At 42.0% G+C, this 19,182-nt stretch overlaps 1 protein-coding gene across 1 annotated transcript in view; it reads left to right on the top strand.

The window, feature by feature from the left end:
- Positions 1-19,182, top strand: part of ATP10B (ATPase phospholipid transporting 10B (putative)) — a 263,147-nt gene that overhangs the window by 209,617 nt on the left and 34,348 nt on the right. Inside the window, 6 exon segments of the mRNA XM_078066512.1 lie at positions 1,707-1,898; positions 3,372-3,972; positions 6,359-6,468; positions 8,430-8,556; positions 11,473-11,657; positions 15,987-16,308. Of these exon segments, the coding sequence (XP_077922638.1) occupies positions 1,707-1,898; positions 3,372-3,972; positions 6,359-6,468; positions 8,430-8,556; positions 11,473-11,657; positions 15,987-16,308 (1,537 nt within the window).

Raw genomic sequence — 19,182 nt, 5'->3', positions numbered from 1 at the left:
CTCTGCTCCAGTCCATTTCCCTTCACCTCCCTGTGCTGTTGGAAAGCTGAACTCTCATCCCTGCAGGCATAAAGCAGCTCCCTGGGGTGTCTGAGTTTCCTCTCCTGTGCTCTCACCTGTGCCAGCAGCCCCAGGGAGAATAGAGGCTGACTTCTGGAGTCACTGCATTTGGTAATCAGAGAAGACACAGTCTGAGGACTCTTATCTCCACAGGGTTTTGTTTCTTTTTTTTTTTTTTTTTTTTTTTGTCTCAACTTGGGTTCTTATTTGTAAAACCTGCTAGCTCATTGGCACTCAGTCTAGCTCATTGGCACTCAGTCTTCACCCTGCACAAATTAATCAAGATTCCTTCAGTCCATCTTTTTCAACCATTGACTGTCTTTCTTCTACACTTTAACCTGTAAACTATGAACACTGATAGAAATGGTTTTGTGTGGAAATTTCTTTGCATAGTGGCTTTTGTCGTATCTGTTAAGAGCCAATGTTTGTTGAGCTTCTGCTTCAAACAAAGCAATAGTTGGGGCTATAGAATGTACAGCTTTGTGGAACATGCAGTCTCTATCTCTGAGGCTCTTACCTTATCTCTAGAGAAATTCAACATGGATACAAGAAAATTGAATTTAAAATATAGGTCAATATGTGGTGAATTCCAAAGGGATGGTACAAGTGGCAGTTTCTACAAGAATGTGAAAATTTGGAAACTCATGAGTCAGATCCAGCCCACAGATTTTTCTTTTTAAAAAAATGAGTTCTCACATCATCTCTCTTTATCTTGAAAAAATCAATAGATTTGGCAAACTGGACTAGCACCAGAGCACCTCACTAGCAGAACAGTTGCCACCTTTTAGGCAGGGTAGGACTTGCCAGGTCTCACAGCCCCTACGATCTCAGTGTCCTCATCTGTACCTTGGCCCACTACCCTCATTCACCTTATCCACCTGACTGCTGTGGACATTATGAGTTCAAGAACATGCTGTTGTGGCTCAGAAGACTGTGAACTCATTTGGGGCTGGATAAGATCTCATGGATATATGGAACTTCTCATGGCTACTGAAGTCTAGGTAGGATTTTGGTAGACAGGAGAGGGCTTTTTAAACAAGGTATGACCAGAGGCATTAAAAATGAATATACATCCAGGAGGCAGCAAACAAACCAGCAGGCTGAGCAGAGGGTCTGCACAGAGAAGCAGTGGGAGTAAAGAGTGGGAATGCAGACTATGGAAGAATTTAGATGACAGACTGAACTGACTATGCTAACAATGAAGATCTCCTGAAGGTTTTCAAGCTCAAGAATGCCTTGAGGGAAATGATGTTTTAGAAAGATGCATGGCTAATACATATGAAGGGTTAGAAAGAAAAGAGAGGAGAGGCAGCAACATCACTTCAGAGGCTGATGCAGAAATCCAGATTTGAGGACTAGAGGTCTGTGCCTGGCTGAAAGTTTCAGCATTGAAGGGTAAATGGCAGGGAGCAACTGTGAGGGAAGGGCTGCCAGAGTCTATAACTGATGGACACGCAAGGTTGAGGGAAAGGGAGGAATCAGTTAAGAATGCATTGACCAGGCCTGTGGGAGGAGGAGATGTGCTGGAAGCATGACTTCAGGAAAGACTGTATCATCCTTTCCCCAGGTGTGCAAAGAATCTGCTGGAGGGGCCTTCCTCCCCAGTCCCTTCAGGAAAGATTCTCATCCAGGCCTTTCTTTCTCAGGAAAAAGATGTGACTCCAGATAAAAATCTACTGCCCAAAGTGCAAGATGCTGCCCTGTGGCTGGAGACCTTGTCAGACACCAAACCTGCCAAATCTTCCCCCTCCACCACCTCCTCCATTGCTGACTTCTTCCTTGCCCTAACCATCTGCAACTCTGTCATGGTATCCACAACCACAGAGCCCAGGCAGAGGGTAAGGATCACTGAGGGTGGGTGGTGGGATGGATGGGAGGAGAGCTAGGGCAAGGGGTGAAGCCCTGAACAGAGAGATAAGACACTTGAGCCCTAGTCACAGCATCACCATTCTATCACTGTGAGACTTTATTTCTTATTTTGTCTGGGCCTCAGTTTCCTCATTTTTTAAATAAAATGGAAGAAGTTATATTTGAGCTTTCTCTGTAGCTTTCAAATTCTGTATCTGTCTGTCTATAGGGTAGATATTAAGAGTTAATATTTACTAAGCACTTGTTATGTGTCAGGCTCCATGCTAAACACATCACCTGCATTACCATTTAATCACAACCCCAAAACCCTAGGAGTTATGTCCTTGGATTTCACAAGTGAAGACACAGTGGCTCAGAGAGTTTCAGCAACTTAACAAAGGATATATGGTTAACACACAGCAGAACCATCTGTACAACTCCATAATAATATCATGTTATACTGGTCTCTACTTTTATGTGAGGGCAAAATAATAATAATAATTAACACCATGGGTGAAGTTCTGCCAATTTAGAAATAATGCAGCTGGATGGCCATTTATAGAAGTTTATACTCTGAATTGTTTTTCAGTACTAAAGATAGATTGATCTTCAATTATTTACAAACTCTCACCCAAGCTTCCTTATGAGTGACTGATGAGAATAACTGAGTGTTATAAGTGGTGGCTATGAAATCAGGAAAAAGAAGGTTCACCCAGGTACAAAACCAGAGGCTCCCATTATTATACCTTGATCCGAAACCACTCTGAACAGTCATTCCAGCCACTGAAAAATTACCAAGCTATCAAAAAATTTTAGGGAGCTTTGGGAAGTAGGAAACATTATCTGAGAAGTTAACTCTATTTTCAAAAAAGGAAAAAGTACATTTTGGGAAGGACAGCATCCAACTTCAATTTTCAAATTAATGGGGATACATTAGCTGGCAGGTAGCTCAGGAGTTCAATCTCTGGAGCCAGGCAGCCCCAGATTTGAGTGCAGCTCTATTACCTACACACTGGGGGTCATGGCCAATTTACTTAACCTCTTTGTGCCTTGGTTTCCTCATCCAGAAGTTGGGATAACATAGCATCCCCTAGAGTTGCTAGGGAGGGTGAGATAAGATGCTGAATGCAAGGATAAAGCAAACAAACCATGGTAAGGACCCAGATGATGTGAACCCTTAATATGGGTCTGGCTTTTGTCTCCTTTTTTTCCTTTGTCCATGACCAGAGCAGGATGGTAAAATTGAGCATTACCAATCCCTAGAATGTCAGGGCTGGAAAGAACTATCTAGCCAATTCCTTCATGCTATAGGTAAGTGAGCTGAGGCTCAGAGGAGAGAAGACTTGTCCATAATCACTGAAACCCCTTTATTACAAAATGACCTTCATATTCTTCCATAAAACAGCTTGATATTTTTTCCAACACTGAGAGTTAATGTTCTACTTCCCTCCTTTGACCACAAGGTCACCATGCCACCTTCGACCAAGGCTCTGGGGACGTCCCTGGAGAAGATTCAGCAGCTCTTCCACAGATTGAAGCTTTTGAACCTCAGCCAGTCATTCTCGTCTACTGCGCCCTCTGACACTGACCTAGGGGAGAGTTTGGGGGCCAATATGCCTACCACAGACTCAGAAGAGAGAGATGATGCATCTGTGTACAGTGGAGGCTACTCCACTGACGGTGGCTATAGGAGCAGCACATGGGACCAGGGCAACATCCAGGGGTCTGGATTGGATGCTTCCTTGGAGGAGGTGGTGGAGGCCTCAGCTCTAGGCCTCGCAAGCCCTGAGCTCTATTATGAGGCTGAGAGCCCTGATGAGGCAGCCCTGGTGCATGCTGCCCATGCCTACAGCTTCACACTGATGTCCCGGACACCTGAGCAGGTGACCGTGCGCTTGCCCCAGGGCATCTGCCTCACCTTCGATGTCCTCTGCACCCTGGGCTTTGACTCTGTCAGGAAAAGAATGTCCGTGGTTGTGAGGCACCCACTGACGGGTGAGATCATCATCTACACCAAGGGCGCAGACTCGGTTATCATGGACCTGCTAGAAGACCCAGCGTGTGGTGAGTCCCACCTCACCAGGGCTCTAGGAAGAGGGTTCCTTGGTTTAAGAGGCAGCACAGAAGAGTAATAAGGAGCTTGAGTTATAGTGTCACCTGGTTCCGGCTGATCCTAATTTGAACAGAGGCAACAGATGCTTTCTTCAAAGCAGGTTCATGCTGCATTCTGCATCTCCTTGCCCTGGATAATTACAGTGCTCATGAGCTTATTAAAGACTTAGGACAGTCTTACACTGGAGAAACCTCTTTAACTTTATCCCAATTTCTGGTTTTTAAACTCATTTAAACACAGATTATCCATATACAATTTTTTTTCTACTATGACACTCATTAACATACCCTAGAACATACTGCAGTCCTAACCCTTAGTTTTGGAGAGAAGCCAGCTGAACCCAGAAAGGGAAGTGACTTAAGAGACGTACATAGCTAACCAGTGGTAAATCCTATGCCCAGGTATCATGAAACCCAGTTCAGAGCTTTTTCCATGCCACCAGAATTCTGTACCAGGCTCAGTTTTCTCTGGGAAGCCTCAGGTGTCCCTCTTTATCATCCTTTTCCCCAGCCTCCCCCAAATGGATTTTCATAAACTTGAGCCAAGCCAGAAAAATGTTCCAAAGTCCCTACATATCAGTGTCCAATTTTGGAGCAGCATGAATTAGTGTGCAGCCATTTCCTAACAAGAAGAAGACAGTTATGGGGCTATGATTCTCCCAGGATAGTAGATTCCAGCCAAGCTTTAGAATTGCCCAGGCAGCCCTGTGCCTCCTGTATTATCAGCTGTGGATCAAAGCCAAGAGGTTCATGGGGATTGATGAGTGTTTAGAATGGGAAGAGAACCAATTCAGTCTCTTCATCCCCAGACTCTGGCAGACAAGTGAGTTCGGTGTTTCTGAGTCAAGGGAACCATGGCACTCTATCCCTGGGCAACAGCCATCAAAGCTCCCCTGGAGATGTTTTGGTTTTGTTTTTTGTTTTGTTTTGTTCCTCACCTGATTCCAAAATGGATTAGAGATGCTTCCAATAAAAGATGCATACACAATATTACTATAAGAATTGAGAATCAAAGCTTTGAAAAGGAGAGAAGAAAATAACCCTAGGTGTAATATATTTACAGTGTTTGAACTTTCAATTTGACCCTGAGGTTCCTGGTAGCCTGAGCAAAAAAGCAACTCCAAGGCACACAGGTAGAAGGCAAAAGGGACTCATCTCAGGGAGGTAATGTCTTTGAAAATAAAATATTGTAGACAGTGCTCAATGAGACAATAGTGCTCAATAAGCACAAAGAGTGTGCTTAATGCACCAGGGAAAAAGTAGTATCTGGAAAATGAGATAATCTTTAAAAGGATTTTTATATTGCATAGAAACAGCCTTGGAATAGCATCATGGGAAAAATCAGAGATTTGTTGGACTTCCTTATATTTATTTTACTGTAAGCAATTGTATGTTTAATTTTGCATTATATGGAGGGAATAGATGAGGTGCACAAAACCTGCTTACTACCTAGGGCCTCTAGAAGATTGCAATCCAGCCCTGGTAAAGAAGGATTTGGAAGGCTTTTCCCAGCTCAGCTTTACACAGTGCCACATCTGGTCAGTGATATCTGTGACATCTTAAGTAAAGGAGGTAGGGATGGCATCAATCCTGCCCCATACCCACCAACCCAGGCTGAAAAATTCTTTTTATCTGATAGATAAAAGTACTGGATTTTCAGGAGAAAAAGATAAAAGAAAACACATCAGACTTCCTAAAGGGAACTTTGAGCAACAGGATGAAATATTTTTTCATGCTAGATTTATAGGAAATGCAAAAAATACTTTTTCTAGGGCCAATTTCCTATTATAGAAAGAAAGCCTAACTCAAAAAACCCAACGTGATGAAGAACATAGCAATGAGATTCAGATCTATGGCTATCTTGAGTTGGTATAAAGACTGAAGTAGATGACAGAGGGGATCATGGACTTAGCAACAGTTGATCATCCAGGGCTAAACTAGCTACATGGAAAACACCTGAGGTAACAACAAAGATTCAGACTTCTGTCCCCTGATTCAGCAGGGCTTCAACTGGACCTGGGAACCTCTATTATTTGTGTAAGTTCCCAGGTGATTCTGATACAAACACATATTTGGGAACAATACCTAAGACAACCCACCATCCCTAAATAGGACTTTTCTCAGCCAGGCTTTTGATGATCAGATATAGAAAGCAGAGAATTTAATGATTCCTGGAGTTATCATGGGACAACATGGGACATCATGACAACCAAGAGAGATCTTCCGTATTTCTGGGGTGGGCTATAAGGGGATTCTTCCTCACTCTTTCCGAGTGTTATAAACAAGGATCCCCAAGCATTTGTACATGACCTCATGGGAAACAATAACTATTTGACAGTAACTGACATGGATGTGGAAAAGAAGATGAGGAAAATCCGAGCCAGGACCCAGAAGCATCTAGATTTGTATGCAAGAGATGGCCTTCGAACACTGTGCATCGCTAAGAAGGTAAAAATAAATTCCTTCTTTAGTAGCTATAAGGCCTCAACCCTGAATCCATCTTTTCTATTTCTTTTTAGAAGACCCTTAATATTGGTTGTTTTAATATTTTCAAAATTAGCCATTCTGACTCACCACAAAGACCCAGGATTGTGACAATTATGCTGCAGCAGAACTCTGAATGGCAAGGTTCCATATCAGTGTGGCTTTGTTGTTCCCTGTTTTTCATTATATATACATATAATTGGTAACCCATAACTCATAAAATAATTTTTAAAGTCATAATTTTACCTTCAAAGTAGCCTTTTTAAATTTTGCATTATTTGCCTAGATTTGACATTTGGGAGATACTATGTGATCACATAAAAATCTAGATTTCTGGTTTCTCTTAAAAATTGAGAGGATCTGATGAACCAGGTCTCCATTCTTGAATAGCAGCTAATAGCTTGAGCCTTGTAGTAGCTGATCACTTTGATGAAGGGTATATTCTCCTATGTTCTGCAATTGGTCACAGCCCCTACCTTCCCCATTGCCTTGCCCTTGGCCCGGCTATAGTCATGTAATTACCCACCTCTCACCCTACAGACCTTTGACTTTGCAGACCCTGAAAGGGAGGCAGGCAAAGAGATATGAATCCCAGAGTAGGGGCATCTAATAAGGCACCCAAAATTAGATAGGGGAGCTATGATGACATGCATTTCTAGATGACTAAAAGTGGTTTCTTCTCTATAAATCCCCAGAGCTCTTCATCTCTTTTATGATGCTTAGTGCAACAAAGTTTAAGAGCACCCACTTTAAATTCAGACCTACCTGGGTACAAGTCCCAATCTCACCACTTACCTGTTTTGTAATCTTGGGAAAGTTTCTTCACCTTCTGTGAGTTTAGGATTTTCTTATCTGTAAAATGGCACTAATGCTCCCTACCTCATAGAGTTATCATGGAGATTAAATAAAGTAACACATATACAGTACCTGAGACAGTGACCAGTGCTTACTATCCATAAATTGTGAGTACATCCTTACCACCTTCTATTTTCCATTGAAATTATTTGTGCCTATTTTGCCTCCTCTAATAAGATTATTAATTCCTCAAGAGCAAAGGCCTACCTGTGTCCCCTTGGTTTTCCCCATAGTGCTATGTGCAGAAGGAAAAGCAAGGAATATTTGATTGTTGGACAAAAGAATCATTTATTGCTATAAGAGACATTTATTGCTATAAGAATCATTTCTTGCTATAAGGATGCCAACAGAGGGGTCTAAACACGCTATGGACTCCAAGGGAGGAAGATATGCCCTTCAGTCAGATTATAAGGAATAGTCTACCAGGCTATACAAGATCTGACTGCTGCTTACCTTCCCAGGCTCATTGCTGCCTCTTCTCTATCTGGCTCTCTATCCTTTAGCCAACTGGTGTATTCAAGTGAACAGAAAGAAAGCTGAGTTCATTGCTGTTTCATGGCCTTTGCATTTGTCCCTCTCCATGACTGACCCCTTCCCATCACTGGATCTCAACTTGCATGTCACTTTGTCTAAGAGAACTGAAGATCCAAATGAAATAACCCACAGCTTCCCCCCATCTAGTCACACTCCATCATGTCACCCTCTTTGTTTTCTGTAAAGAACCCCTTAAAATTATCTGTCCTTTTAAATAATTTACTTGGATTAATGTCTCTCACCCTCCACTAGCACATAAGCCCAGGCATGCAGGGATCTTGTCCATCTTAATCACTGCTATACTCCAGTGCCTAGAGCACAGCAGGGGCTCAATGGTGATAATGGAACATGAGGATCAATATTTCATTGATTCATGCATTCACAAAAAATCATTGAGGAGAAATAATTGTGTAGGGAATTGTAATTCCTACATCTAATTGTATAGGGAAGCTCAAACAAGCCAATAGGATGCCCAGCATATAAAAATGGAGTGGGATTCACCCTACATTGGGAAAGAGCCTCTTCCTGTCCCGCAGGTCATAACCGAAGACGACTTCCGGCGATGGGCCAGTTTCCGGTGTGAGGCGGAGGCATCCCTCGACAACCGAGATGAGCTTCTAATGGAGACCGCACAGCATCTGGAGAATCAACTCACTTTACTCGGTAGCTAAAAATAAGTCATCACTAAATTTAAAAAAATAAAATAAAAAGGAATGCTACAAGCTGTAGAGGGAATTCTTGGCCCTGACTCTGACACTGCTGCAGATGTGTCTCAATTAAAAGCCTTCCCTGGAGTGCCCTTCCAGGTATTTGTCACAAATGGTGGGGATATCCAATCCAGACTCCACAAGCCACTTTCTGAGGACGCCCAGGAGCATTCCCACACTTACTGCTGGATAAAGCCCAGGAGCTTGGTTACTTCTCCATTTATTCAAATGTTTATTGAGCACCTACTATGTGCCAAGTAGCATGCTAGCCATTGGGACAAGGGAACAAGAACCATAGGCCCTATCCTCTCAGAGCTCAATCTAGCAAGGAAATTGGATGATTAAACAAGGAATTTCAACCAAGTGTGATGGGGGGCTGGGCTGGAAGATTTATCTGGTGGTATAGTAGCAAAAGTAGAAGTTGCCAACCTAGACTGGGGCCAAGGAGAGCTGGAAGGCAGGAACTGAGCAGAGCAGAGGAGCTGGTCAGACAAAGGAAAGAGTTTTCAGGCAGAGGAAGGGGCCTGAAGGAAGAGCTAGATGTGAGACAGCCCGGACAGGCTAGAAACCCCACGGTCTGCCGTGGCTGGACCACAGAATATGGGAGAGAAAGCTTCGCGTGACCCAGGTTATGAAGGACACATAAATCATATGCTAATGGTTTAGAGAGAAGGGAGTAAAAGCAGCAACAGACTCATGCTTTACAAAAAACTGCTGCTGTATGGGAGTTTGACTGATACACTGAGGTAAAGATGAGAAGCAGGGAGACCAGCTAAGAGATAGTCTTATGTTTCTGTGGGAGGTAAAGCATTACCCAGGGGAAAGGAGGCGGCTTTGTTTATCAGGGTTAATCACCTCACAGCTGGGAGAAAGATCTGGAAAAGGCAACACCTGATGCATGCATGTGCTGACCACATGGCTAAAGCCTTCTTTTCATCTTGGGCAGCAATGCTGAGCTGGGGATGAGGGCCAAATCTTGGTCTTGTGCTATGTGCTCAGGGACCCATCCCCTCACCTCCCTGAGCCCTAGCTTCTCCTCCATGTAAATCAGACTGCTCCAAGCTCTCAGACAGGCAGGGGTGCAAGGGGAAAGAGCCAGGATTGCTGTAAGAAGACAGTGATGCCTTTATGTATTAAAGGTAGCAGCAAGATTTGGCAGGAAGGGTGGCAAACAGGGGGAGACCCGATCCCCACCTCCTTCAGCCTTTTCTTTTCCTGTGTTTTGACTCCAGGGCCTTTGCCTCCTGCCTCCCAAAGCCTCTCTGAAAGCTGGCCATGAGAACTTATTTTAACAGGAACCAGAAGGTAGCCAGGTCAGACAGCTCTCTCCACACACAAGGCCACAGAATGTCATCCCATTAGGGCACATGACTCCCTCCTCACCCCCCTAAGGTTGCTTTTGTTTCAGGGAGCCCTTTGGTCTCAGTAGGAAGTACTCCTCAGCTGGTTCTGCATGAAAGAGAACATGCTTGTCAGGATCCATTGGCTTCCCTTTCTGGGAAACACTTTCACAACCTTTCTGTTTCATTTTTTCTTTCACACAAATAAATGTGTTTTTCCTCTTTTCTCCTTCACTCTGCTTCCCTGTAATATAAATCAGCTTCAGAATCTCACCTTCCAGGTTAACCCTTGGAGGGAAAGACAAGGACTGAACCATCATTTCTCATGGGGTTGTTTGAGCATTTCGACCTGCAATACAAAAGAGGCATATTTGGGGATAGAGTCATTATTTTTGTTCCCTCAAGGTGGCTTGGGGAGGAGAGGATTGGGGCTGGGAAGAGATTTCATCTTACCACCAAGAATCTGCCATGCCGCTAAAGCTGCATTGCATTCACACTAGGTCCCACACTATGAAAGGATCTTTTCAATATGCATCCAGTGTAACTGCTTTGCCAGCCTCTTGTCACTAGGGATTATTGAAAGAAATGAAATGCCTTGCTCCTGCCCAGAGTAAAATGGGTAGCCATTAGTCTGTTGTCTGAAGTGAATCTCAATTTAAATGCAGATTAATTTATGCTTAATCACTTAGCAACTATTGGATATTTGGGCATATATTCATCAGGGTTGGTGCAAAGCTTGAGATCGTTCAAAAATTATAGAGTCTGCATATTTAATTCCAAGAATATTATCAAAAACCTGAGTCCCTATTCTGCCATGAGCTGTTACAGAGTGAAGTTTCTCCACTTCTCTCCATTTCCTTGCTGCTAGACCCACCCAGGATACTCCTCCACACCCCTGCTCAGCCTCTAATCTCATCCTGCTTCCCCCAATCTCCAGTCCTTCTCTAGAATGATCTTCTTAAAACTCAAAACTGATCCTGTCACTCTCCTTAACTCCCCTTAATAGCTTTCTTATCTACCAAATAAATCCAAAATCCTGTAATGCCCTCACAAGGCTCTGCATGATCCAGCAGCCTTACCTCCCTTCCTGGCCCAATCTTTCACCACACTCTGCCTCCCTTTCTGTGCCTTCTTCTACTCTGACCTCTGGGCCTCCATACACGCTCATCCCTCTACCTGGAATTCTCTTCCTTTACCACTTCTTGGCCTTATCTTCCAGGTCTGAGCTCAAATGGCACTTCCTAACAAGATTGTCCCTGGTTTTCTAGATCAAGTTCAGGTCTCCTAGTATATGTTCACCTGGCACCCTGGGCTTTTCTTCTCCTATAGTTCAGTATAAATCCTTTTTTCAACAAGCTTTTGAGCTGCAAGAGGGTAGAGACAGGCTCCATTTCACTGCTGTATCCTGGGTGCTTAGGACAGCCTAGAACATGGGAGATATTTAATAATCACTATCTGGCTTGATAGGGCTTTAGAGAACTTAAGCAGTTTTTCACTCTAATTATAAGCTCTGGTGTCTTTGATCACTCTAGGAGCCACTGGGATTGAAGACCGGCTACAAGAAGGGGTTCCAGATACAATCGCTGCTCTGCGGGAGGCTGGGATCCAGCTCTGGGTCTTGACTGGAGATAAGCAGGAGACAGCAGTCAATATCGCCTATTCCTGCGGATTGTTAGATCAGACTGACACTGTTTACTCCATTAATACAGAAAGTCAGGTAAGGCCAAAGTAGGGACCAGCTGTCCAAGTGCAGAACAGCCCCTAGGCCAACAAGAGATAGGCTTATGGGTGGGATTTGGGTACACAGGGAAGCACCCCTACCCCTGAAATATCACTGAACCTTGGAGCTCAGAGGTCCCCAGAAGTCATCCACCTCATCCCCATGCATCATTGAGCAGTTTGATTATATTACATTTAAGTAGTACATGTTAGAAAGTTTTGATCTTCCAAATTCCATCCTTGGCCCAATCTCCGCATTTTACAAATGAGGAAACTAAAGACCCTTGAGACGAAGTCACTTGCCCAGGGTCACCCTGGTAGTTTCTAACAGAACTAAATCTATAACACTGTCCTCCTGCCAGGCCAGTGCATCTGCATTATACCACATTATTTGTTCACAGAACCCCAGTTGTTAGTTTCTTATACTTTGGATTAACTCTCCCATTGAAAAAGCCCCATTTAAGTTAAAATGATTCTGAGTTTAAAATTTCAGCTCCAATTTATATGTCAAATTGGTTTCCCACAGAATAAAACCTGAAGGGAATTATTCATGAGACCAGTATGTTTTGATGGGATGAGAGAGAGAGAAAGAGAAAGGGAGAAGCAGAGTCCTAAAACTGCAGTTTTCAACCCCCAGTAGGTTGTGGGCGGCAGGGGATGGGGTTTGGAGAAAGGACTGTGTAAAGTCTGAGGAAGAGTATTCAAACTTATAATACAATTTTATATTTAGGAGAAAAAAATCTATTTTCATAATGCAAACTGAAGAAAGTGAAGTTCCAACATCTTGGCTGATGAATATGGGAAGTAGGCACTGAGATGTATGCTCCCACCAAAAGGAAACAAGCAGGAAAAGCACCAAATTGGAGGGTGGTGGGAGGAGGGCCCTGGGAGACCTAGGCGTACCATGGGGAAAAGGATGGAGAAGAGGGAAGAAGACAGGAAAGAACAGCACAGAAAAAGGAGGCAGGGAAGATGCTGGAACCTCACTCTTTCAGTTTTGCTTAAGACTGATTGGACCCAGAATAGAAGTTTAGGAGGTTTAAATCTGGTTTTTATTCCATAAAGAATCCACATACACACATTTTTTTAAAAAGTAGTGTATACTATGAGTAATGCCTGAGGCCCTTTATAAGAATTGGAAAAATCACTTTCTTGTCCAGTGCACAGATTATGTTATGATTAGATTAAACCCCAATGAATTTTCAAAATGAAAATAATCTTGGGGAAATCTTTGGCATTAATATTATGCTTAGGAAAGAAAGTAATTTGCTGCTTACTTGAGTTCTTGATCCCTGTAATAACGTTGATATCTGCCTGCCCCGCTTGCAATGGAAATTCTATTTGCAATGATTATTTCACTCCAGGTGATTCCAGAAGGAGGACATGGGAAAACTTCTGAGTCCGTCAACTCAAGAGGGATAGAGTGGGCTTTTGTGGTTTCTGTTAAATGCAATGCATTTCTCTAGGAAGCTGAAGATGTTTCGCAATTAATTAGCCAATGTTCCTAAGGAACAGTGGGTCACATTTCATGTTTTGTCAGTCACTTTTGACTCATTTAAAGCTGTCTGGGACCCTCTCAGATAGTATCTGAAAGTTAGGTCCTGTCCACGCCCTGAGCCCACTAAACCTCTAAGATTAGTCTTTCTCACCCCCTTACCAGGGAAAAAGTGGTGGCTACATGGATATTTTAAGCCAGAAACTGGGGAAATCCATTCCAAATCTCAGATTTACTTAAACCCTAGTTTAATGTAATTATATATTCAGTGAATATTTCCTCCAAGGGTTTTAATCTGCCTAACTCATTATAAATTAATATAGGGCTACTGTTTCTTTGTTATGTACCTTAAAGCTATAAGCAGGTCTCTAGACCTCAGAGTTCACATCCATAAAATGAGAGAATTACTAACCCATCACTGAAAGGGCTGGTCTGTCAAGGAATTTAGAAGGGACTAAAGTATTAGATAGAAACTAATAACAGTAATGATTATTATCGTTATTAGTAACATATATTGAAAACTTAATATGGTCCAGGTACAATACCTACCTAAACTTCACCCTCCTCATATGTAAAATAGGGATTAGAAAGATTTATTTCAGAGGCTATTGGGAGGATTAAATAAGATCACAGAAAAAAATACTTAATAGCACAGTATTTGTGTTAGTTAAGAAATTACTTCAAAATTGAACGACTGCAAACAACCAACATTTATTATCCCACAGTTTCTGTGGGTTAGGAGTCCAGGGGCAGCTTAGCTGGGTACCTCTGGTTCAGGGTCTTTCTGGAGGCTGCAGTCAAGCTGTCAGTCAGGGCTGTGGGCTCATCTGAAGGTTCAACTGGTGGGTTGTTTGGGCATGGAGAGAAGGCCTTCTTCCAAGCTCACAGACATGATTGCTGGAAAACTTCAATTCCTCACTACGTGGGCCTCTCCATAGAGTGGCTTCCTTACAACATGGCAGCTGTTTTCCCCCACAGCTAGCCATCCAAGAGAGAGGGAAAAGAGTGCCAAATTGGAACCCATAGTCTTTGTATAAGCTAATCTGGGAAGTGACATCCCATCACTTTTGCAGAATTCTCTACATTAGAAAGGAATTTCTAGATGTGGCTCACACTCAAGGGAAATGATTACACAGGGCCATGCATCCCAAGAGGGCAGGGATCATTGAGAACCATCATAGAGGCTCCCTACCACAATACCTGGCATATACTAAAGGTTAAATGAATGGTAACTATTGTGGTTATTATATCACACTTTGAAATAAGTAAATTCAGAGATTTTATTTTGAAACTTATATCTCCAATGACTTCCTGCAGCCATATGTTGGAGAAATTTATATAATATGTGCCGGCCCCAACTCCCAGCAAGGACTGTCTTGATCTCTTTCCCAGATAAGTGTCTCAGGCATAACCACCCACTCCTGGAACTACTTCCTCTCACCCCTCTAGGTCCTGGGCATACCCTATTGCTTGCAACACTCAATTTAGCATCCCCTAAGGGAACACTCAGGAATGATTAACTGCAGTTGTACTCACTCCAGAATAAATGATTCCAAATATTCTTCAGAAGCTTCTAGATCAACAGTCCCCAAACCTATCATATCAGAACAATCTTCACAATTTTTGCCTAAAACCACATATTACCTGTACTGTTTTTTTTAATTTAATCATTTCATTTAAATTGACTGACTTTAAACACTTAAATTTATTTTTAGAATTTTTTTAGCACTACAGTAAATGAAAATCATCTTTGCCATGGGTAAAAGAACACTGCTAAATAAAGATCATGTGGACAAAATCAGAGAGGGAGATAAACCATAAGAGACTCTTAATCATAGGAAACTGAGGGTTGCTGGAGGGGAGGAAGGTGGAGGGATGGGGTAACTGGGTGATGGGCATTAAGGAGGGCACTTCATGTAATGAGCACTGGGTATTATATGAGACTGATGAATCACTGACCTCTACCTCTGAAACTAATAATATATGTTAATTAATTGAATTTAAATTTTTTAGAAGTTTATAAAAAAATAAAAATGTGAACAAAACAATGCTATTAAAATTGATAATACAGTTGACTGCCACAACTTTTCTCTATCTTTATTTGAAAGTAATGTTGCAAAATCTAAAGAGATACTAAGGATATATTTAGAACCAAAATGTGACTTTATCTCTGATATAATTAAAAGAGGAAAATTGATAAGAGCAAATAAGTTCTTCACTATGTTTCAAGATAAACATCAGAAAAAATCAGTAGGAAGTTTCTTTACATCAGTAAGATGTTCACATTCATAGTCAGTTTTAACCAATATGACCAACACATTCATACCAACAGATAAACATACAATGTATTTTTTCAATTAAAAGCCAGAATTTGAGTAGTAATGATCTGCCTCCACTATAAGTTGGATGAGTTAGGGCAAGTTACTAATGATTTCACTGTTTCAATTTCCTCATCACTCAGTTTCCTCGGGAGAACTAAAAGGACTTGTGAGAAATAAAAAGCACTATACCATTATGACATTTTCATTATTGACCATCACATTCTATTATTTATTAGCTTATACCATCCTTGAATCAGTCCCCATCTTGCTGAGCTACTTCCACTCCCATTCCCTAGCCATCTCTATTTTGCCATTAATTTGCTTTAAATTAATATTGCTTTCATGCCTTTTTGAATACTGCAGAGAAATGAGAGAAATCAGAGAATGATTCCTGGGTAATCTCTGTGGTGGTAGAGTTTCATAACTATTTTACTAAAGGATAAAGTGAGAACTTTAACCTACATTTCCAGTGTTGCTTCCTAATACCATATTTATTATTCTAACTCTATAGGAAACTTGTGAATCCATCCTCAACTGTGCACTGGAAGAAGTAAAGCAATTTCATGCACCACAGAAGCCAGACCGCAAGCTCTTTGGATTCTGTCTACCTTCTGAGACACTACCCCCCACCTCAAGAGCTGCAATTCCAGAAGTTGGATTGGTCATCGATGGGAAGACATTGAATGCCATTTTCCAGGGAAAACTGGAGATGAAATTTTTAGAGTTGACTCAGTATTGCCGGTCTGTCCTATGCTGTCGTTCCACCCCGCTCCAGAAGAGTATGATAGTCAAGCTGGTCCGAGACAAGTTGAGCGTCATGACCCTTTCCATAGGTACTCATCATGCTGAGATGTGGGTGCAGCTTGTGAGGCTGATCTGACAAGAGACCTGGACCAGAGGTGGGAGGTCATGTATCAAAGTCAAGATACCCAGGCTGAGGATCACTGTCTTAGACTGAGAGAGTTCAAAGTGACAGCAAAAACGTGGCAGCCAGGAGATGAAGCAGAGGCTAAGTAGAGTGGGAGAGTGAATCAAAGTTCTCAGGATTAGCAGGTCACTAAGAAAAATTAAGACTTGAATGGAGGTTAAAGCCAGAAGGAGCCTCAAATTCAGAACATTCACATAACTCAGTAATATACACTCAGGCCAATTCAGTTCTGGGTTACAGACCATTCCCCTTTTGATACTTAACACTTGGCATAATAATATAAACCTCAGGTGTTTGTGGATTTGATATTCTGCTGAGTGCTGATGGATGGTGGGGAGATTGTAGAAGTTGAGCCTATCCCATATGTTCGTTCCTAAATACAAGGCCCAGCACAGAGCATACGCTCCACAAATGCTGACCTGTTGGTTGTTGAAAAAATTCCTCATAGGAGACTAAACTTTAATCGTGGTTAAGGCAGAGAAATAAAAACTGTACCTACATCAAACCCTCCAGGAACAAGCAAACCTGGTTTATAAGAATCTTCACGATCTGGTCTCCACTAACCCTAAGGCCACATCCTTCACCACAGCTATTGTCCATTCCCCCAACATCTGGCACTCCGTGCTCTAACCAAATGGAATGGCTTACCATTCTCCATGAGGCTTTTCTTATCTCTCTCATTCCCAGGCCTTTGCACAAGCTATTCCCTCTGTAAAACACCCCTTGTTCCAATCCCACCTAACCTTCCTTCACTATGGGAGACCATGAGTTCCTTGAATATCGGTCCTACCATTTTGTCTATGCTCTGCACATACCAAGCACATAGTAAATATTGCATTCATTTAGAGATATTCCTACAGATGGTTCCAGGTTCTATCCTTCCTACACAGACATGGAAAGAAATTTTCCTTCCTGGCATTTCAAATTAAGAAGCCTATTTACACATTGTTTTTTCTCCCAGTCTTCAGGTAAAAGCAATTCAAACCAAAAAAAAAAAAAAAAGAGGGACTGGGCAAAAAGAATGCAGGGAGCAGAGCTTTAGCAACTGCATCCTAATTTTATTCCCTGAATTGCCCTCTTCAAAACTTTAGACACACACCAAGACAACAGCCCAGGACTGACTCCCTGAGGTAAGAAATTGGCTCCAGGGCCATAGAAGCAGAAACAAACCAGCAGGGTGAGCAATGGCATGACTCCACACCTCTGCTTCCACTGTTTCGCTAACAGAAGAGGTTAAAGGGTGGATTTTTTCTCCATAGGGAAGATAAAAATAATGTACTGCTACACTATCATAAAAAAAATAATCATTACAAGAATAATGTCTACTTACACTGACAAAATTTTTAAGATTAATTTCATTGCCAAATAACTAAGGGAAGAAAATTCTCTCCCCCAACTCCCTATTCTCTATGTTATCTAATATATATATTTTTTAAACTTTATTTTATTATGTTAATCACCATACAGTACATCATTAGTTTTTGATGTAGTGTTCCATGATTCATTGTTTGCGTATAACACCCAGTGCTCCATGCAGTACGTGCCCTCTTTAATACCAATCACCAGGCTAACCCATCTCCCCACCCCCCCTCCCCTCTAGAACCCTCAGTTTGTTTCTCAGAGTCCATAGTCTCTCATGGTTCATCTCCCCCTCCGATTCCTCCCCTTTATTTTTCCCTTCCTACTATCTTCTTCTTTTTTTTAACATATAATGTATTATTTGTTTCAGAGGTACAGGTCTGTGATTCATCAGTCTTACACAATTCGCAGCACTCACCATAGCACATACCCTCCCCAATGTCTATCACCCAGCCACCCCATCCCTCCCACCCCCCACCACTCCAGCAACCCTCAGTTTGTTTCCTGAGATTAAGAATTCCTCATATCAGTGAGATCATATGATACATGTCTTTCTCTGATTGACTTGTTTTGCTTAGCATAATACCCTCTAGTTCAATTGCTTTCTATTATGAGAACCTACTGGAAAAAGAGGTGGGGCCAGGAGTAGAATGAAGGCAATGCAGTCCACAAACCATGGCCACCAGGCTGAATCCAGCCCACCACATGTTTTTGCAGGGATATAAGAATGATTTTTATGTTTTTAACTATAAAACATGTAAAAGACTATTCGCCTCTCAGCAAGAACAGTTGTTCAATTTTGCTTCTTGGCCCACAGAGCCTAAAATATTTACTATCTGGCCCCTTATAGAAAAAAATTTGCTAATCTCTAGTCTGAAAGACAGAGCTTTGGGAAAAGCCAGGTTTGTAAGGAAAGCCTCACTATATAGAGCTGTGCTGTCCAAAATGGTTGCCACCTTGCTATATATAGGTACTGACATTTAAAATTAAATAGAATTTCACCAGCCACATTTCAATAGTCACCTGGGGCTAGTGGTTTCCATATTAGAGAGTAAAGATATAGGATATTTCCAACATCACAGAAAACCTATATGACAGTGCTGGAGGCTGTGTATTTCCATGCACTAACCTCCAATTTCCTGAAACACCTTAGTTCATTAAATGGGAACTCAGTGTGACTAAATGTTCCTCAACCAAAAAAAAAAATCAGTCAATCCCATTTTCCCTATATTCAGAAACAAAAGTGAACACCATCCCTGTCCTTGGACACCATTGACAATCTGATGATTTAGCTGTCCAGACATTCCAATGGTCTTAATATGATAAATATTTTAGCTTATACTGAGTTAGGAAAGGTAGCAAACATCTTCGTGCCAATGCTCCTGGGCCCCTTCCCTAGCTGGTTTACCCTTGCAGAATC

The sequence above is a fragment of the Halichoerus grypus genome, chromosome 2, assembly GCF_964656455.1.
Source record: "Halichoerus grypus chromosome 2, mHalGry1.hap1.1, whole genome shotgun sequence".
Classification (NCBI taxonomy): domain Eukaryota; kingdom Metazoa; phylum Chordata; class Mammalia; order Carnivora; family Phocidae; genus Halichoerus; species Halichoerus grypus.
Note: the sequence above shows the minus strand (reverse complement) of the source record. Positions and strands in the feature narration are given on the sequence as shown.